Source organism: Ambystoma mexicanum, chromosome 14 (assembly GCF_040938575.1).
Source record: "Ambystoma mexicanum isolate Mex_15411 chromosome 14, UKY_AmexF1_1, whole genome shotgun sequence".
NCBI lineage: Eukaryota > Metazoa > Chordata > Amphibia > Caudata > Ambystomatidae > Ambystoma > Ambystoma mexicanum.
Genome location: NC_090940.1, coordinates 297,624,817 through 297,646,692, shown reverse-complemented (window position 1 = coordinate 297,646,692; position 21,876 = coordinate 297,624,817). Strand labels below are relative to the sequence as shown.

The following is a 21,876-nucleotide window of genomic DNA, read 5'->3' as shown; positions in this document are numbered from 1 at the left end:
GTGCTTCCAAATGGGCACATATGGTCTGTGCATTAGTCCTCGTTTGTCGGTGGCCCATAGATTGCTTGCTTTCCTACCCCAGGATAAAAATGTATATAACTCTTGGATGCCAGAGGCGTGGCTACAGAGCCATGGAACAGGACGAGTTTCTGAACTTCCGATCCTGGCTGATCCTGATGTGAACATATGCTTTGAGTCAGCTACGTCGTGTGGTTTTGGAACGATATATGCATGAAGGTGCTGTGCAGACCGTGATCACAATTTCGCAGATAACTGCAGCATAAGTTGGCAATTGTGCGCAGGAGAAGTGTTACAGCACCCCCGTTGGCAGGATAAACAAGATGGCGGGCGGACAAGAACCAAGGACGGAATCGACGGACCTTGGCACAGAGAGGAGAGGGGCTGCAATACTGAAGCAGCACGTACAGACCCCAGCTGGCCGCAAATATTAGATCGGAAGAGGGCAGAAGCAGTGATTGCTGTTCTGCACAGCGTTGTCGAGCACATGAGCCCTGGCAGTCACTGGGAAACGGGCTGCAAAAAGAAACTGGATCGTGGGACGAGAGTTATGCAGAGCGAGGCGTATAACTAATTGAAGGGGCCCAGATTTCTTGTCGCGCCACTCGGGCCGGGTACGCAACTGCCAGAGCATACACAAAGCCGCTGGTGCACCGACACAGCTGACAAAGGTGGCTGCTGTATAACATTCAGAACGTTCGGAGGAAATCCATTGAAGAAAGCCAGAATAGGACACCGCATATGGCCAAGCGGTAGAACCCTTAGGGAAACATCAGTAGCAGTGCAATTGATACTTTGGAAAGCGACAGAGTATCACGCTTGTGAAAGGCGAGGACCGAGCCCTCCGAACTGTGTAACTGACTAACGTGCAGGGACGGACTCTCGAACGCAACGGTAGCAGGGGACGAGCACAACACTGGGCGAGCCCGCCTCACGAAGTTGCTGGACATACGCAGTGTGAGACAGCTGTAAGCACATTGATAAACCGCTTTGTCACCCAGGGCGCTCCTAGAATAAGCAGAGCGCTGTGGAACCCTGCACACAGCGGGGCATACTAAAAGGCACAATACTGGCAAGCTGGACGAATGAACGTATTGGCTACACGACACGAGGGGGAGACTTGGAATATAAAAGTTTGTAGTATTTTCTGTGGGACTGCACCAACCCAGGTGTAGTAAGCAAACGAAAAGGGGCCCAGAAGAAGTATGGTTGTCTGACCCATCTAGGCATGACAAGCACCAAGGGAAAAGGGCCTGTGCATGAACTCATGTTAGGGACCAGAATGCAGCACACACATGGCAGCAATGCACGATTGGTTATAAACACCAGTAACAGACTCTAGTTGTACGAGGTCAGACACGGGCACTGGTTTGCATGAGTGCCAACAGCAGATTCCCAAAGCCTGCGAGTGATGAGTAGTAGCATAAAACAGCGGGGAAGTACCACACTATTGGAAGCCATGCAGGATTAAAGTATCATCCGCAAGCAAGGGTGGAAGCAGCTGAGAGACAGAACTGTGGCATCACTGGTGCACACGAACTAGCCGCAGGGGCACTGCGGTTTGTGGAATAATAATAAGAGATGCGTATATCATCACAGCGCCTTGTACTTTGGGGGAAGGCCAGCGATATCCAGCTCAGCTGAAGCAGTGAGAATTGACAGGTGGCGGGGGTGTATAAGGCAACTGGCGTTTCAGTATCCCCCACTGAAGTAGGTTGTAGTGGATGGCTGAGACTCCCAACACAATGGTGGCAAATCCAACCTCCTTTAAAAAGAACTGCCCTGATGGGGCCACGAAGTGTGGAGCCTGGGCCCGGCGAGGTCACGAGACAGCTGCGGACATTCATTAAGGTGGCTGAGACCTAGTGCACACTCGTGGGGAGCAACGAATGGCCTTGGACGGAGAAACAGTGCAAGCTTTGGTGGTATCGTCAATGGTTGGAGATTTCTATGAACAGCCCGCAGTGGCGGTGGCGGCGGCGGCAGGAAGGACATAGTGGTGTTCATAAGTCAGTTCACCACTGCCTCTAGTGGGGTCCTAAAGCGCCAACGCAAGATAGCAAACCTTGTAACGGACGCGACTCCGGAGGGCGGCGCACACAGGGTTGAGGACGGATACGCTGGCACTAGAGCTGCAAGCCGTGTTAGGAAAGATTTCATTTTATATGTAATTTTCCTTCCGGTTGTAAACCCCCAAACTTTTTGCTCCTGTTTAAACACCTTAGTCTGACTTTGCCAGGGGAGCACAACCTTCTGCTGCACTTTTCTGGGTTTTTGCTCACTTTTTATGGGGAAACTGACATGCCCTTAAAACAGTCAGTACTCGGAGACTTTGTTTCCCTTAGTCCTTTTCCAATGTTGCAACTTTTCTGCAACATGTAGCAAGTGCACAATGTAGCTTACAATGCAGTGCACTTGGGTCTCATAGTCAATTACAAAGACCCTAGATACTCTCATAGGACTTTTTGGGAGATGTGCAGATGTGTCATGGACAGGGCTGGTGGCAGCTTATCTTTTCATATTATTTTAACCCTTTCCTGCCATTTAAACCGCGTTTGGCACGAATACGTGGCCTGGCTCCATTATGGCCATCACGCAAGGTTCTTTGTCCTGTCCTTTGGCCATCTTCCCCCTTTGCCTTCCCCAGGTCAGGTCGACCCGGGTCATCCTTATTTGGACATGCAGTTTCCCGCGAAACGCCAAGCTTTCGCGGGCTTCTGCATGACTTGTGTGTGTGTCTCCAGGATGTGGGCTGGGGTGTCTGTCCCCAATACACATCCTGGGTGCCAGAGAGTCTGGAGTGCTGTGAATGACTGGAACCACCGTGGTCTACGATTGGTCCACGTATAGAGTGTGTGTTTGTGAGCAGATCTCCCATTGGGTCCTCTCCATTTTGGCGCAAAGGGAACTTTGGATAAGAGGAGGCTGAAAACGCCCATACCATGTCGATCTCTGGAGTTCTCACTGAACGAAAGATAGGATCCAAGTATCCTGAAACTAAGAAGCCGAGTCGAGGAACCGCTGGAAGGTTTGGCATCCTAAGCCCGCTGTCGTCCGTGGGACCCCTCTGCATCTGGTCGTCCTAGAAGGTCTGCGAAGACACTTCGACCCATTAGAATAGTGGGACCAACTATTCTCGACACCTTCAACAAAACCTGCAAGTAAGCCTTCTCTGAAGTGTCCTTGGGCCAACCAGTGGGCTGACCAATTTACGCAGGACATTTGCTCTGTCTCTGCCGTCGTTTCGAGGACACCCTCGAAACTTGTTATACTGCTAGCTCTGTGTCCCCGGCACCCTCTCACCGAATTCTGAACACTTGGCATTCCCAGGTCTGAAGTGAGACGAGTGCACCAGGACCGGAGTAAACGCGCTTACTGTGTTGCCCAGCCACGGTGATGATCTTTGCAGGTGTGCTACACTTTTGACCCTCTTGCCCTTGAAGCCTGCTGCAGTGAAACTGGCCTGATCCATTCATCAGGAGCGGAGAAATCACCACTGTCCCGTTTGGGAATCCTCACTGTATCTTCGGAACTGAAAGCCTCAGAGCCGTCATATTGCCGCAGTAGTACCCGCAACCGAAGTGGACTTGACTAGCGAAGTTTGGTCCGGAGTGCGCATAAGGCCGGTGAATAACCTTAACCGGTGGCCCCCAGCGCCTCCATCCATTATTAAGCACAAGTGGCCCCTGGGGGTCCCTCTCCTTTCCACTGCTAGTGCAAACTATTCCTGAACCTTGGAATCTCCTCTGCCTTCAAGTGGCGGCCCTCCTCGAATAGCGGGAATCGATTCTTCATCGCGTTACCCACCTTCCTGAGCTGTTAGAGAACCCTGAAGAGACCCCAATTTGCTCATTGAAACAATTGTGTGCGCCTGCACTGCATGTACTTTTGAGCATAAGGCTCCTCTCTTCTTAGGGTTTGGACTGCCTCTTAGGCAGTGGTCGAAGTGTACGGAAATAAGTAGTGGAACTATGTTCCCTACCGCACAATACAAATCCCAAAACACAGGTGCCTGCTGTTAAGGGAACGCCCACTGCAGTGCACTGAAAGTGCAAGTTTCAACTGCTTCTTACACTTGTATTTTACAACGAAACCATTCCGGAACGGTTTCTTTTTAAAATAAAAGTAGAGGAACAGTAAAACTTTATTAAAAGAAGTATAGGAGCACCGCTCCCGCCCTCTTTGACCACTGCTCTTGGGTGTGTTTGATGTTGAAGGGGACTAAAGACCATCTGCAATGCCTATTTTCCTTCCCCTCTAGGTTGTGAACATATTTCATGCCTCTAACCCTTTAGACCCCAATGGTCTTGTATATATCTTGTAATGATTGTGGTGGGTTGGTTTGATAGTATTTCTGTGATTCTTTTACTGTGTGTAGAGTTACAAAGGCCTTGTAATGTGTCTATATTTTTGATATAACCCATGGCTGGAGTAATTTGTAAGTGTCCTTGCTCTGTGTGCTCATTGAGGTCTTTCAGTCACCCTCACCCCTCCTGAGACTTCGTCTTGACCGCCTGCCATAGCTACCTTGATTGGTCTGGCTTGTCCAGAGGTTACCCTGTTCCAAGAAACTAGGCTGGCCTTCTGAACCTCTGCCCACCAGGTCAGAGTTCAGAAATCCGTCTTAACAGGCCGCCACTCCACTACAGAGCAGCAGAGGACTGCACTGCCGATTTAAAAATAAATAACGACAGTGGCGTCTAAATCGAGTCCAAAGGGAAACAGTTATCAAAGGATATATTCGACAAACCTGCGCAGACGGAGGGCGTAAAGACAACTGGGCAAGACACACAAGGAGAGGACGGCCCCAAACGTGCTGACCAACAGATCCTGGAGGCGATAGCAGAGCTAAAATCATTACTGGAATTTACAATTGATGTAGTCAGTATCAATGTGAATTTCGTGAGATAGGATGTCCGGGCATTGGCGGTGCGTACAGGAGTGCTTGAGAAAGAGGTGAAAACTAACCCAAGCATTTGCACCGCGAATTCCAAGGACGTTTGTGTTACAACAGGTGCAGAACCTGGAGAACAGGGCAGAAGAGGCAGAAGGTCGGGCGCGCAGAAATAACGTGTGCATTGTTGGGCTCCCAGAAGGAGAGGAGGGCTCAGACCTGACCAATTTTATTGAAAATATATTGCTGCAAGAGGTCGGAGCGGAGTCTCTTGCACATGGGTTCACAGTGGAAAGGGCTCACAGGGCTCTTACGAGAAGACCACCAGCCGGTGCCCCGCCACGGCCTATCCTCGTCAAGATAATAAACTATAAAGAAAGAGAGAGAGGGTCCTAGAACATTTTAGGAAGGGAGGAACAATAAGCAGAGAATCAGCGACTATCACAACGTACCCGGATTACACTTTCTTGGTGCAGAGGCAGAGATTGAGCTATGTGTCAGTCAAGAGAAGGTTACGTGCGGCTGGCTTGAAATACATGCTACTCTACCTGGCAAAGATGAAGGTTCTGCATAAAGATCGAGCGGTTTTCTTCGAGACCCCGGACGAGGTGAACGCATGGATGGACACTTTGAAATTCGCCTCAGAGGCGGATGACCAGGCAAAGAGCAGCAGTGATAAGTGAACTGCACTCCCAAGGTGCTGTAAATGTGAACTAATCAGAGGCTATTGAGTACTACTTGAACAAATAATGTAGTAATTAGAAATGACATAGGGATTTATGATTGGCTATATGCTGGAGCACCGGTGCCGCCCAGATCTGGACGGCACAGAACCACACGATCCCCCCCCATTAAATTAGGTTAGGTGGTATACTGGTAGCTTAGTATCCTCCTGCTGCACTCCAAAGGTTGGCATGGCAGGTAGCCGGAATAGGAGTGAGATGTGGGGATGCCTGAGCTTCAGATTTGAAGCTGGGTAAAGGTTGGGAATATTGGGGATGCGAGAGGGGGGGAAAGTTGGGGTAGTTAAAGGGAAGTTGGCCTACAGACCAGTACGACGGGGAGGGGAGTGGAAATGGACATGAGTGGGGGAAGACAGCGGGATATAAAGATGGGTGAACTAAAGATTGCAACTTGGAATGTCAGAGGGCTGAATAGCTACATCAAAAGGAACAGAGTAATGGTATATTTGAAACGCCAGAAAATAGATATAGCCCTATTGCAGGAGACGCATTTGACTAAAGACCGCCAAGACACCCTGGCACAGAAGTGGGGAGGGGTGACCCTTGGTTCCACATACTCTGCATTCGCCAGAGTGTTAATGATATGGGTGGCGCAAACTGGCCCGTTCAAGGTTCTTCAGACCTACTTGGATACAGATGGTCGGATGAGCATACTGCGGGGGGGGGGGGTGGAAAACAGGGAAATATGCATTATCAACACATATGCTCTGAATCAAGATACAGCAGCGTATTTCAGATGCCTGTATGCTAAAATAAGCCCTTACGGAGATGGAGCGCTAGTATGGGGGGGGATTTTAATTGTACGCTGAACCCGGTGCTAGACAGGTCAGATAGGGAAATTTGTTCACCCAGCCCCGGCGGCGCAGGCCCCAAATACATTGCTACACACGTTTAAGTTGGAGGAGGTGTGGAGAACACTGCATCAGCAAGAATGCGTGTACTCCCACTATAATGCTCCTACAAATCTGTACACAAGATTGGGTTATGTGCTGGTGGGGGGGATAAGATGTTGGGCGAGTACACACGGGCGGAATGCAAAGCGAGGGTCCTGTCGGATGACGCTCCTTTGGTTGTCGCGTGGCAGGCTCTACCCCCAAGAGCTAGGATTCCTACTTGGAGACTGTGGAGGCGCTTAGACACCGAATTTCAGGAGAACCTGAGGGAGGAGGTGAAAGAATATTTTCAACACAATACCGGCAGTGTGTCATAAGCGGGTACACTGTGGGATGCGTTTAAAGTGGTGGTTAGGGGTGTGGCCCTGTCACAGCCAAAGGGGATGCAGGATGTTATTTTATGAGAATTGCAAGGGGTTGAAGGCAGGTTAGAAGCTATAGCGCGAGCGAGGGAGAGGTCTCTGGCGGAGGCACAGGAGGTGACCTGGTTGCAGCAGGAATGCCAGAAACACTGGGACAGGTCGGGTAATTTAAGTTACAGGAGATATATAGAGAGACAACACGCGGAAGGGGACAAACCCGGGTGATTGTTAGCTTGGCTCTACAAAAGCGAGAATAATCAGTAAGTGATTAGAGCTGTGGCTGGACTAGTTGTAGAATTGTATGAGTCACAAGAGGGTGTGAATAAATGTTTTTATGAATATTATAAGAGTTTATACGAGGAAACCTCAGGGTGTGAGCGAGCAGAGATAGAGGAAGCGCTGTCTGGGATTAAATTGCCCAAGCTAAGCACGGAAGATGAGGACAGATTAGAAGCCCCCACCCATCACGATTGAGGAACTAGAGAGTGTGATCAAGGAGTTGCCGAACGGCAAAGTCCCGGGAGCAGACGGGCTCCTCAGCAAATTCTATAAAGAGTATAAGACTGATCTCCTGATGCCATTGTTGGCAATGCGTAATGAATAACTGGAAACGGGCAGATTACCCGGACCCTTGAGAGAATTGCTGATAGTCCCCCTGTTGAAACCAAATAAGCCAGATACAGATTGTGGCTCGTATAGACCCCTGTCGTTATTAAATCGGGACAGGAAGTTACTCACAGCGGTGATGGCACTCCCTCTCAGGCCGATCATAGCGAAGCTGATACACCCAGATCAGACAGGATATGTCCCAAATATGAATATTACCAGTAATTTGCGTAGATTGCACCATGTTATAGATTGTACCCAAGGTGATGCCCAAAAATATGTGGTGGCATCGCTAGATGCAGTTAGTGTTTGATTTGGTCAGATGGCCATTGCTGTTGGCTGTATTGGAAGGGTTTGGTATGGGACCGACATATATTAATTGGGTGCACTGCTATATAATTAACCAGTGGCGAGGGTGAAGACAGGCACAACAATCTCAGAACAGTGCAATTAAGTAAAGGTACAAGACAGGGATTTCCGTGGTCTCCGATGCTATTTATACTGCCGTTGGAGCCGCTGGAGATCTATTTGCGAGACAAATATAGTGAGGCAGGGATTGAAACGCCAGGAGGGAGACATCTAATATCGTTATACGCAGATGATATGCTACTCTACTTGCAGCAACCCCAGACTAATGTGCAGTATATTTTAGATGTGATCGAGCGATATGCGGCTTTGTCGGGCATAACGATAAACCCACGAAAGTAGAGCCTGTTTCCATTTTGTGAATCCCTTCGGAAGCCAGAACAAAGGCTGCTAGTGCTGCTGATTAAATGGGAACTAGACACGTTCCGCTATTTGGAGGTGAACATTTATCATGATCCTCAGATAGCACACACACACACAACACTGTGAGGGCACAGAATGGGATCGAAAACTCCATCTCTTTCTGGTCTAGGTTACCTCTATCTATGATGGGATGGGCGGCGTTGCTGAAGATGGTGGTGCTCCTGAGACTGCTCCACTTCTTCACAAATATCCCGATTGCAATTCCGAGATCTTTTTTCCTTTTTCAGTAGACTGCATAGTATATGTAGGGACTTTCTATGGCGCAATTCCAGATGTAGGGTGGCACTTTGGAAACTTCAGAATGCGTATGACTCGGGGAGGGGGGATTAAGCTGCCCAAACTTTGAGGTATATTTTGTCGCCAGCCAGTTGCAATTTTTAGCCGAGTGGTTGACACTCGAGACACGATTGTTACACATTGCAGGGTCGTAGTTTTCCTGAGAGAAATCGTATGGATGGCACACTCTTGCACAGTCTGTTTACCCAGGCTCATGAGATTGGGGTGTGAGATGTGGCATAGGGCCTGTCAATTGATGGTGGGGGGGGGGGGGGAATGCAACACCTTATTCCCCGCATATTTCATTGGTGCGTTAGAGGGAATGAGTGACCAATTGCGGTTGAATGTCCAGAAATGCTGGGAACCGAATGGGGAAGTTACAATAGGGGACCTGATTAAGGAAGGGGTTCCTAAAGAGTTCGGAGACCTGAAGGAGGAGGCGGGAATACATCCGGGGGAGCCCATTGAGGAGGCGGGAATACATCCGGGGCAGTACATTACACACTCCTGTCTGCAGCCGATAGAGCCTTGGTATACCACAAAGAAAGTGTCTAGGAACACAAGGCTTCAGCAGATTCAATTGTACATAACTCGGAGCATATTTAACCCCGAATAGTAAAGTTTAGCCAGGCAGTGATACTAACATGCCTGAAATGTGGGGCGGCGGATGCGGATTTGATTCGTATGTTCTGGGCCTGTGTAGAGATTGGCAGATTTTGGGAGGAAGTAGTTCAAGCATTAGCGAAAGCGGATATCACATTGGATATTGGATCCCCCTGGATTGTTTAATCTGAGGATTTGCAAGACCCAACAGGGCTAAACATGTAAGTAAACTTAAAGATCTAGCCTACATTTTGGCGAAATGTAAAATAGCGATTGGTTGGAAAGCTCAGGCGAGACCTCTAGTGCAAGTATGGTGGAAGGACTTGTTAAAATTGGCAAATGCGGAAACTGTGATATAGCAAGAGGCGGTGAGTAGATCATCAGACCAAGGAGAGGGAGGAGTTCAAGTTTGGAGACAGTTGATTGAGGGTTTGGTCACCTCCACGCTAGAAGCGTATGACCCGGAACACAGTCCAGCACGGTTTATTGCAGATACCAGGCGAGTTGTGGTGAATGTACAATAAAATGTTGGCATTATGCAGTGCATAGTAGGCCAAGATAAGGGTGGGGGGAGTTAGTTGAGGGGTATCGGGGAGCAAAGAGACGGAAGTAGTAATGTAACATGATGCATGATGTGATCTAATGTCTGTATGGTTTTTGGTTTTATTGAAAATAAATATTGATTAAAATAAACTGTTGGATGCCACAAAGCCATACTAAATGTTGCTTATCTACATTACAGGAGGCCTCTCTGAAGAAGTTTGATTTGAATGGTGGTTACAAGGTACTTTAACTGGATTGTTGTTACTTTCACCTGCATAATCACAAAAAGTAAATTCTCTGAGCCTGTCACGTTGCAAAACCATTTTTTAAATTATTTTTTTATTATAAAAGATTGACTTGGCACCAAAGCTGATGATGTAGAGGTGGGGCAAGGTGGGATGCAGCCTGAAGTCAGGTTACCACCACAGGGCTAACATTTGCCAAGCCTGAACCTTTGTTTGAATTGACACTGGTCGGAAGATGGAGCACCTTTCTTTAAATTGACAATTATTTCTCATTTTGCATAGGCATAGAGAGGCGGAGTCTGAATGGGGGAGGGGCAACCAAGCATTCCTTTGACTCTTAACAGTCCTGGTTAGCACACAGAGGTACTAATCAACAAGCATTTTATTTGTCAGTAGATCTAAGTTTCCCACTGTGGAAAAGATACTATGGGGCTGTGCTTATTGTGAGCAGTTACAATTAGAAAAATACATGTTACCTACATTAGTGACTTCTTGTGGTTGCCCATGTTACCTACCTACAGGCTTCTAGTTTATGCACACACTCATTGCTGTGACGATTAACGGAAACCCGTAGCTTCGCCCCAGAGGAGGAGACCTTCTCTGTGAGGCTAGGGAGGTGAGCTTGGTATGTGATATTTGCCCTTGGGTTGGCGGAAAACGGGACCTCATAGGGAAAGACTCTCCTCTTGGGGACAAGGACTCCCATTCCGTCGAGGAACTCCCTAGAACGCTTTGAGGAGTCGACAAGAATATCTGATGACCACTCAAGTCACCCCAAACCGGTTACTATCTGTTGCTGCAATATGCCCAAAAATCCACCTTCGGGCCAGTTGTACTGTGAAGAAGAAGAATGTGAGAACCAAACAAAATACTGAGTGGTTAGCAGCCAACCACACTGTGACGAAGAAGATAGACCAAGGAGCCACAAGCCCTCAAGCGAGGGAAACAAAGGACTGTGCGCCTATGCTAGGGGTGTGGTGGGGCAGTGTTGTCTAATGAAAAGAAAAAAACCCGTGAAGTTGGTCACTGGAGCCCGGGAAGTTCCAACCAGTGCTGAGGAAAACCGTCTGTGAGGAACTAAGAGCTGATACTTAACTTCCATGCCTTCCACGTGCACAGCAAACTATAGCTTTTTGACCATTACATAAACATACCAAACCACACAGTGTCACATATTTGTTTAAGGCTCCATTCGGCCTGGGGAGCCAAAGTTAGCTCAGTGTAGCTCTTGTAATGAAGTTCTCCAGCATGGGGTCTGGCATGGAGTCACATGCTTATGAATATTCCCCGTCGTCACGCTGGGAATCCTCGGTAAAGAAAAAATCAGTTTTTCGTTTCTGAACTCTTTCTACTAATAACCAATCACTGGTCTCTGGGTCATAGTGCCCCCAGCCAATGACTGCCCTCTACCTAAGCCCCTCCTCTGGCAGCCATCTTCAGATTTTTACCGCACTTGGGAGTCCTCGCGCTATAGCTGTCAAGCTTTTACAGCATTTTGGCTTTTTCCTAAGAGTTTTCTCTTATTTTACGGTCAATTCGAGCCTCAAGCTCCACCGATTCTTCTTCTGATCAACGGGGACCCGTTTAAGAATTCTTCTACGCCCCTCAAGGGCGAATTTTCATCGAGTTTCTCTTCTTGGAGGATTCCGGAAGATCTTTGAGGCCTACCCTGGGTGGACATGATCTAGGACAAAGGAGACACAACGCCTACTGGATCCAAGCTGTTTAGGAACTGCCCTGGATGTGGATTGCAGAATGTCTTTAAGGAGGATGAGCACTCCCGGTGCCTCTACTACCTTCACGCCGACAAGTCGTACTTTGAGGAGGACAGTGCGTTCTGCTTGAACATGTCCACCCGGACCATGAAGGACTGTCGTAAACCACTTGCTGACTGCCTGGAGGCGAAGAGTCCAGCAGCAGGTGAGAAGAAGTCCGAGCGGTCTTCTAAGAGCTTTGAGGGCGCTCTGGCGACGGGGGCCCAACGTAAGGCAAAGCATCGTGAGTCCGCGGGCACCAGGATTGCCATTGGTTCGAGCTCCTCGGCTTCCAAGAAGGGCGCAATGTCCCCAACCACGAGCCAACGCTCTGGCTCGGGAAAAGGAAGTCGGATGGAGAAAGCCAAGCAGGGGCGAGGCGGTGACCCTCCCCCTAAGGTGAAGGCCCCAGACGCAGGCAAGGTCGTGAGGGCCCTGATTCACCCGGCGAAGGCCTCGATTGAAGGAGTCGTGGAGGCACTGGCGAAGCCTGCGGAGGTTATCCCAGTGGAACCGACTCCTGGGCCTAGAGTTTCCCTGCCACCCCAGAGGGAATCCTCTTTTCAACCTATCGAGAAGACCCCGTGAAACCCCGGGATGAGAAAGGGGGGGGGATGGTAGGCATAACGGACACAGATACTACCTCAGAAGATGAGCTGGTTGGCGTCGCAATGATCCTGGACAAGAAGTTCGAGGAAGGTCCGGGCCTATGCGAGGGATCCCGATGAGGCGGATGTAGAGAGCAGCGGTGGAGCTGACAAGGAACCGCCGGCCATGGAGGAGACTGAGGATCCCACGCCCCTGCCGTCGCTCCCATCGCAACCGATGCCTATGCCACAGGACAACACTGGAGCGATCTTGATGGCTATCCAGACCCTGTGTACGGAGATGAGGACGAGGTTGCCTTTACCCCCAGCGGCGCCTGGACCGTCTGGAAGCCCACCGAACAAGCGGAGGCGAATCCATCCACCCCTTCCTCTCCAGCCTTCTCCTTCCCCTCCGCCGAAGGATGAGACGGGAACAGACGGCGACGACTGGGACGGACAACGATGGTGGAGACGACGGGACAGATCTCCCATCACCCCCTGCCCTGGCTTCCCCTCCAAACGAGATTGGCTCCTTTCATGCCATGATCGCCAGGGCATCAGAGCTTTTCCAACTTTGTCCCGAAGAGCAGAAGGAGGCTTTCCTTTACCAACGACGGGAGGCCAAGAAGAAGACTGTCCTCTCAGTCCTGTTAATAGACAACATCTGGGACGAGGGACTATCGCTGCTCAAGAACCCGGCCACGGTTCCTGCGAAGAGGGACCGGTATAAGAAGGGTCCAGATTCCGCCCTGATGTGCCTCAGAGCTCAGCCGTCCCCCGGATTCGGTGGTCTCCGCGGCGGCCAAGAAGAAATCGGCAGGGGCGACGGCATCAACTTCCACTTCCCCACCGGACGGCGAGGGGAAGAAGCTGGACGCTGAGTCTTCTCGTCAGCGGTGACGACCATCAAGGTGGCCAATGCCCTCGCGGCACGCTACGACAGGGAGCTGTGGTTCAAGATTGCTCCCCTCCTGGATTTCCTGCCAGACGACAAGAGAGCGGAGGCCCTTGTAATCCTACAGGAAGGCGAGGTGGCGTCGACCACGCCATCACAATGGCCACGGGCATCACCGACACCGGTTTTCGCCAGATGGGAAACAGCGTTTGCCTCTGTTGGCGTGGGTTGCTCAAGGCCACCGACTTCTGCCTGGACTTTTAGACCAGGGTACTGGACATGCCCTTCGATGGGAACAACCTGTTCGGCAAGGCAGTAGACGATTCGCTGCAGGCCATCAAGGCGGTCACCGACATGGCCCGGGCCTTGGGTTCTCTCCATCGGCGGCCGTCCTTTCGGACCCCCCGAAGGCAGGTCTCAAGGTGCCTCCAAAGGATTTTGTGGCAGTTCCGCATCGTACAACCAAGCGGCCCGCTCGTCGTCGCAGGAGGCCTACAGAGGCCGTAGCAAGGCCGGAGGACATTGTCGCCGTCGCCAAGGAGACCAAGGCGGCAAGGCCTCGGCGAAGCAAGATTGAACCGGCCGGGGCGTCAGGCCCCGACCCGAGCATCCAGGTGGGAGGCCGGGTGTAGAGTTTCGTCCGTGTGTGGGAAACCATCTCCACCGACCGTTGGTTGCTGGATGCTCTGGCCAACGGGCACACTCTGGAATTCCAAAGACAGTGTCCCCGTCTACCACCCGTGGCTAGGAAGGAAAACCACGTCCCACAGTTACTTCTGGAGGTACAAGTAATGCTGAAAAAGGGCGCGATAGAACTCGTCCCGAAGAGGCTCTGGGGCTCCGGAGTATACTTGTGGTACTTCCTTGCCCGAAAGAAGACCAGCGGTTGGTGGCCCATCCTGGACCTTCGCCGCCTCAACAAATACATCAAGTCCCAGAAGTTCCGGATGGTCACCCTTCAACACGTGCTGGGACAGCCGGAGGAAGGTGACTTCCCTTCGTCGCTGCACTTGGAGGATGCTTACTTCCACATCCCTATACGCAAAGGACATTGAAAGTACCGCTGCAGGAGTTCCTCGACACCCGTAGGATGCAAGCAAAGTGCAGTTTCGAAGAGAAGATCTTCCTCAACGAGACGTTCCGCCAAGCGATCCTGTGGTGGGGCAACTGCGCGCATCTAGTGGCGGGTATGGACTTCCGGACCCTGGCACATCAGGAAACGGTGATGACGGATGCCTCCCTGGAAGGATGGGGAGCGCACACCGGAGATCTCCACGCAAGGGGCCTTTGGCTCCCGGAGGAGAGATCACTACACATCAACGTCCTGGAGCTCCGAGCCGTGTTCTGGGCCCTCAGGTCGTTCCTCCCGTCCCTCAAGGGCAAGGTGGTGAGGGTCTTCACCAACACCACCACCACCACCACCACAATGTTCTACATCCGGAAGCAAGCGGGCACCAGATTCCCAGCCCTATCCAAGGAAGCACAGGATCTGTGGCACTGGGCCGGTGCACCCGGGATGTTCCTGGTACCCTTCCACCTGGCAGGAGTAAAGAACACCTTCGCCGACTCGCTCAGCAAGGAGCTGCGCTCGTGCTACGAGTGGGAACTCAGGCAGGATCAAGTGGATCTGCTATTCCAATGATGGGGCAATCCCCAGAAAGATCTCTTCGCGACGGCGACAAACACCAAGTGCCGGAGGTTCGCCAGCAGGTTTCCCCAGCCGGAGAGCATGGGCGATGCATTCTCCTTCCCCTGGGATGGCCTGTTCCTGTATGCGTTCCCACCATTGCTTCTGCGACTCATCAGTCAACTCAGACGGTCCCGGTGCAGGATAATCCTCGTTGCACCTGCGTGGCCGAGGCAGATATGGTTCACGGACCTTCTGGACTTGTCAGCGTCTGCCCCCACACCCCCCCCAGTCAAACTGCCGGCAGACGTGGATCTTCTTGCCAGGGAAAGAGACGCCATCCTACATCACGAAACGTCGCCGGCTGAGAGGACTGCACGAAGAGTTTTCAGAAGACATCACTTCTGTTTGTGAATTTTGGACCTGTGAACCAAGGGAAGGCCCTCTCGAAGGCTCCTATTTCCAGATGACTCTCCGGCTGCATCATGCACTCACCGGTTGGCAAACTGACCGTTGCCCGGCCGTCCGAGAGCACATTCGACCAGAGCGATCGCTGCTACTACGGCGTTCCTGTCTGGTGTCCCCCTGCTGAACATCTGCAGGGCTGCTATGTGGAAGTCGACACACAACTTCACGAGATTATACTGAGTCGACCGGGATTCCAGGGAGGAGTCCAGAGTCGGCCAAGCAGTGCTGCGCAACCTGTTCGCTTGAAGGTGAGCCTGGTGAGGAGGTAAGTGTAAAGACTGGAGGGGGGGGTCTGTACTCCTGCTCTCTATATGGTAGAGGAGAGGCACAGAGGACCCCAGCCAAGATTCTCTACTGTAGTAGCAATGGACGAGCAATCAATGCCTAGCTTCTCAGGAGGTGATGCAGGCTGGTTCTTAAGTACAGTGTAGTCCACGAACCCCCACAAAGGAATGTCCACACTCTATTACTGAAAACAGTCTTTATATAATTAATATTCAAAGGTATGTACACTATCACAACGCACTTTTTACTCAGAAATCCACAATGGTAAATATATACAATTCTAAAGTGGTACCACCAATATTATCAGATCTCATTAAAGTGCATCAACTATACTGTTAGAATGTCACACAGATCAATAACAAGAAAACCAGCAATAGAGATAGGAAGGAAAGCAAGATGGTTGATACAATTAGCAGACTACTGGCCCAGCTACCTAGACACAGTTCTGTGTGGACATCCCCCCCAGCTGGGCAACCTGTAAAATAAAGATATATAGCACAAGCCCCGTTCATATATTGCTCAGTAGTCTTGTCCTCTCCTATAATGTTTCTACCTCCCTGTACCTGGTGGAGTAGAGTTCTTCGAAGAAGCGTTGACGGATCCTTCTTGAGTGACCCCTTTCAAGCAGGAGTCACGGATCGTCGAGAGGCGTCGAAGAAAGTGAACTTGGCGTCGATCAGAAGTTCGAGGGTGCTGAGACCCAGGCGTCGATCCAGGCGGTGCTTGTCGGCGACGTCCTGCGAGGATGAGGTGTGCGGGGCACCTCGGCGTTTGATAGTTCTGGACCGCAAAAAGTTTCAGAAGAACTGTGGCCCAGCAAGGTCGTCGAAGTCTTTGTGGCCTTCAGGTGGCGGGAAACCCACCGGCGGATTCTCCTCGGCGCGTCTGCGGCCTTGACTCTCTCCGGCAGGATAAATCGGTCGTCGGTGCGGACAAGGGAGTCCTTCGATTCAAATGTTCTTAGGCAGAGGAGCGGGCGGCTCCGGTCGTCGGCGGCACGGCGTCAAGCGGTCCCCTCTCCTGGGGCAACACAACTTCGACAGGCCTCCAGCGGTTACACAAACCTTCGAACCCTGGTCGACGGCAATGGACTTGGACGGTGGCGAAGTCCTGGTGCTTCACTTCGTTCTCCTCAGCGGCCCCAGTCTCCGGTCGGCAGCCTTTCGAGAGTCTGACTCCCAGGGAGTTTCGGCGAAGGTCAGCGGTGCTCGATGGTCCCTCGGAGCATGGGAAGAGGGCGCCTTACCAGGTCCTCTCACGGATCAGTCTTCGACGAATTCGGCAGCTTTCAGATCAGATCGAAGCAAATGCAACAGCAAGTCTTCTTCTTCCAGCTGGGCGTCGAGGATCAGCAGTTCCAGTTACTCTTCAAGTGTAGACACAGCTTCTGAACAATTTCCAGTGGTGGGAGGTCCCCAGATATACTATCCTGTGTCTCATCCACATTGCTGGGTCACACTCAGCAGCCAATCATACAGAAGGGCATTCATGCAGTCAGTCAGCCAATCAGGCACACAGTGCATTCAGGCCATCCTCCTCCCTCTCAGACACAACAAGGAATGTGGATTGTGACAAGTACCCAGCCATTCAACACTACACACTGCATTCAGGCCAGTTTCGGGCAGGGCTGTCTCAGTCTTTGTCTCTCATACCAGAAACCAGACAGCCGCAACAGGAAGTGCATATTGGTCACACACTCCATTCACCCAGGTCCCATCCACAGGGTGTACCCACAACATACAGTCACTGGGAAGGCTCCAGCCAGTCTGGACTGGACTTCACAACAACACCATATATCGAACTTCCACCCAACAGCCAGTCAGGGGGAAGGGACAGTGTCAGGGCTTCCCAGGAGTTTGGGAAAACAAGGTAACAGGCAATAGAAAGCAAGAGGCCACTGGGGCCATCTTGTTTTCCATCAGGAATCAACTGATTTCAATGGCAGGGCCTGGGTATCCCAAAATGGAGGATACTCGGAGCACCTGTCAAATTCATCATGGAGCTGCCACCAGCCCATACCCTGCTCTGTGGGCCACCCACGGGGTGCCCAAATACGTACACTAGGGCCAGAGGGTTGTACCCCCACCCATGGGTGCCATAAGGGTATCCCATGGGTCTGTACACCAAACCAAAAACAGGAAGAGCTGCTCTGCCAGGAGTCCCACATGGACTCCTGAGCGGAAAACAATACAGGAGACAATGAAAAAGGACTACAGGACAAGGACAGGGAGGCCCTGTCCCTCCAATGCATTTCCAGCATCACAGTAAGAGATGCTTAATGTTGAGTAGTTGTAATGCTTAATGTAGAGCCGTGCCACCTCCCGTGGTTGTGCATGTGTGTACTGCTATGCATTCTTGTATTCATGAGCATGTGAATCCATGCCAGACCCCATGCTGGAGAAGGAACAAGTTACTTACCTGTTACTGTTGTTCTCCAGCATGGGTCTGGCATGGATTCAAATGCGAACCCTCCCTCCAACCCCTCTGCGGCTCTTCTCTTGGTCCTACTGCCACTTTACGTGCTACCAAATCTGAAGATGGCTGCCAGAGGAGGGGCCTAGGTAGAGGGCAGTCATTGTCTGGGGGCAGTATGACCCAGAGACCACTGATTGGTTATTAGTAGAAAGACAGTTCTGAAACGAAACTGAAACTGATTTTTTCTTTACCGAGGATTCCCAGCCTGACTACAGGGAATATTCATGAGCATGTGAATCCATGTCAGACCCATGCTGGAGAACAACAGTTACAGGTAAGTAACTTGTTCCTTGTCAAGTCTTAATGGCATCTTTGGCTGAGATGGGCCTGAAAGTACCAAGTGTGGCACTCCTTGCTTTGTTCCATTGTATGGTGTGAGGGGTCAGCAATGAGAGGCGGACACAAAGTTGTAATGTTTTCTACATTAGCCATATTTATTAAAAGGCCGATCTTGCCCTAACCAAAAAAAATAATGTCCCTATCTATAAAACTAAAGTAAAAAACAATCCTGGTCTCCAGGGTCTAGCTTCCCTTTGCCTGAACTGTTTCTGAAATATTTTTTATGGCATATTGAAACAGTTGCACCGTCACGTCTACAACGACGAGGTTGCTTATCAAAAAAGTGCAAGAGACAAAAACTCAACATCCTAAAACTTGATCATTCACCTGTGGCGGAATTGCAAAAACACAAGATACGCCAGTATTATCGCAATTGGATGCACCGCCACAAGCGGCCTCAACAGAGGCTCTATGCAGAGAGGCTACTATATACCTTAAAAAATTCGAACACTACTGAAATCTGGAAATTGGTAAACCAGCTGGACACTCCACAGGATTCATTATTAATGACACCAATACTGCCTGAAGCATGGATATCATACTTTGCCTCCTTTCGAGATCGAGCTCAGAACACCTCGGCACCCAATCCCATTGCTATTGAGTGGAGTTGCATAGACATCTCAGAAGAAGCAATTATGGATGTGATTAAAAAACTATCTCGCTCGAGAGTGTGCGGCCCTGATGGTCTAAGCAACATGACTTTAAAAGAAGATATAATAAATTGGGCCAACTTTCTTTCCATCCTCTTCACTTACATCTATAAATCTCGAAAGATACCCCCGACATGAAAAGAATCGATTATCATTCCAATCCACAAAAAAGGCTGTCGAATGGAACCATCTAATTAGCGACCAATGGCCTTACTCGATGCCCCGGGACAAGATTTCGGAACTTTATTATTGAAAACCCTCCATCTATGGGCAAAAGACAATGGTCACTCAGACACATGGCAATCAGGGTTTGTGAAGGGAATCGGAACTTCACTCCATATCTTCATATTAAATCTGTTAAAGAGTCGAACTGAACGCGACAAGGACCAAAAGATCTACATCGCATTTATCGACCTAACACAGGCCATTGATAGTATCTCGCACTGACTACTGTGGACAAAACCCACCGAGTGGGGTTGTCTGCTTGCTATCTTGGCTCCAATTAAAGAATTTCAACAAGACACTGCTATCAAAATTCGACTTAACAAAGCAGGCCTATTGACGAGACCAATATCCACGAATAAAGGCCTGAAACAGAGTTGCCCTATGGCATCAGAATTATTTAATTTGTTCATCTCAGAAGTACATTCAGCATTTTTGGACATTAGAAACTTCCCGCCTTCACTAGCTGGGATGCCACTTGGAAGACTAATTTACGCGGACGATGTTGTCCTTATTGATCAGACACTGGTGGGCCTGTAGATACAATTACACCGTCTGTGCACCATGGCAACAGGCAACACGACTGCCGGAGCCGAGTCACGTGACTCGCGTGCAGGAGCCCGCAGCCCCTCCTCTCCCGCTTTAAAGGGAGAGGAGAACCGCCGCCAGGCGAAGCCGCCAGCCGGAGAAGGCCAAAGGACAAGGCCGCATTCTCACTCTGCAGCTCCGCTGCGAGTGAGAACTTCGCAGACATCCCCCTGCAGCCACGAAGAAGGACGAGCCCCTCCACGAGGACGAGCCCCTCCTGCCCATGCCGCCATCGCAGAACACGAGCCCCCAGCTCGAATACACATCCACCGTCTGTGCAACAGGCAACACGACTGCCGGAGCCGAGTCACGTGACTCGCGTGCAGGAGCCCGCAGCCCCTCCTCTCCCGCTTTAAAGGGAGGGGAGAACCGCCGCCAGGCGAAGCCGCCAGCCGGAGAAGGCCAAAGGACAAGGCCGCATTCTCTCTGCAGCTCTCAGCTGCTCGATGGCGCAACTGGCGCCCCCACGCCTTATTAAACCAGTACAAGGTAAGGCCATTAGCATTAATGCCCCCATGCTACAACCTTCATGTGCGCCTACCTTGCTAGCAAACACACGCCCTCCGCTGTACCACAGCAGGAATGCACGACTACGGTCCCGCACTCAGCTCACCAACCCCATCAGTTCTACCCCTACCTTGGGGTACCGTAATGTCAGGTTGGGCACAAGAAGCCAGCGGCCAGCTTACACATGCTCTGCCACGGCACGACAGTTCATCATCAAGGGTCCTGTCAACAAACATTACTTCACAACCACCAACCCGACCATGAACTCTAACTTTGCCCCTCAACCTTCGCCCTTCAGTCCTACTGCCTCCTTGCCTGTAGCGCATACTGTTGCCGCCCCCATGACCACACGTGATACTGTGCAGCTTAATGATGTCTCTGTGCCTATTCATCCTACTGTTGCCGCCCCCATGACCACACGTGATACTGTGCAGCTTAATGATGTCTCTGTGCCTATTCATCCTACTGTTGCCGTCCCCATGACCACACGTGATACTGTGCAGCTTAATGATGTCTCTGTGCCTATTCATCCTACTGTTGCCGTCCCCATGACCACACGTGATACTGTGCAGCTTAATGATGTCTCTGTGCCTATTCATCCTACAGTTGCCGCCCCCATGACCACACCACCTAGTACTTCTGACCCTCCATCTTCACCCACCAGCCCACCTATCCCCACGCCTCCCCATGACTACTTGCTAAGCTGCGCCCTGCTTAATGCCCGCTCCATACCAGCTCACGCCCTTGACATCAACGACCTGATCATAAACAACAAACTAGACCTCATCCTTACTGAAACCTGGCTGAATGAAAGCTCAGGCCCAGTCCTATCACTCGCCATCCCACCTGGATATTCCATTTTTAGGAAAGACCGCACCTCTCAGAGAGGTGGAGGCGTTGCCCTCATCGCAAGGGACACCCTTACCATCAGAGAAGCTGAAGGCACCCTTGATAGCAACAGTGACTACCTCCCGCTAAAAATTAATGTCTCGCCCAACTGCACCATATCCATGCACATTGTATACAGACCCCCTGGCCCATGTATGGACTTCCATGACACCCTTATCCCTGCATTGTCTCACAACATCAAAAAGACCTCTCAGGTTCTACTCCTTGGTGACCTCAACCTAGGGCTGAATGACCCTAAAGACTCCCCAGCGAAACACCTCAAGAAGGCACTCTCCAACATCGGCTTTGTGCACTCCATTTCTGACCCCACGCACATCAAAGGGCGCACCCTTGACTGGATCAGTCATCACAACTGCTCCCTTCTCATCACGGCCAATACCCCTATCCCCTGGTCTGACCATCATTACATCCAATTCAACCTCGGAACCAGAAAAGTGTCTCTCTCTCCGCCATCACCATGCCTCGCCACTTACGCCAGGAGCTCACGCCTCCTCACAGTCGAGAACCTAGCACCCTACCTCCTTAACCCAGCCCTTCAGGCACCCTCTTCTAATAACCCTGACACCTTAGCTGACACCTTCAAGGATCTCATCACGTC

At 50.9% G+C, this 21,876-nt stretch overlaps 1 protein-coding gene across 2 annotated transcripts in view; it reads left to right on the top strand.

Moving 5' to 3' along the window:
• KIAA0586 (KIAA0586 ortholog) overlaps window positions 1-21,876 on the top strand; it is a 2,241,463-nt gene that overhangs the window by 772,125 nt on the left and 1,447,462 nt on the right. For both annotated transcript variants that reach the window (XM_069637413.1, XM_069637412.1), the window contains exon 11: window positions 9,927-9,968. In XM_069637413.1, coding sequence (XP_069493514.1) covers window positions 9,927-9,968 — 42 coding nt within the window. The remainder of the gene's footprint in view (window positions 1-9,926; window positions 9,969-21,876) is intronic.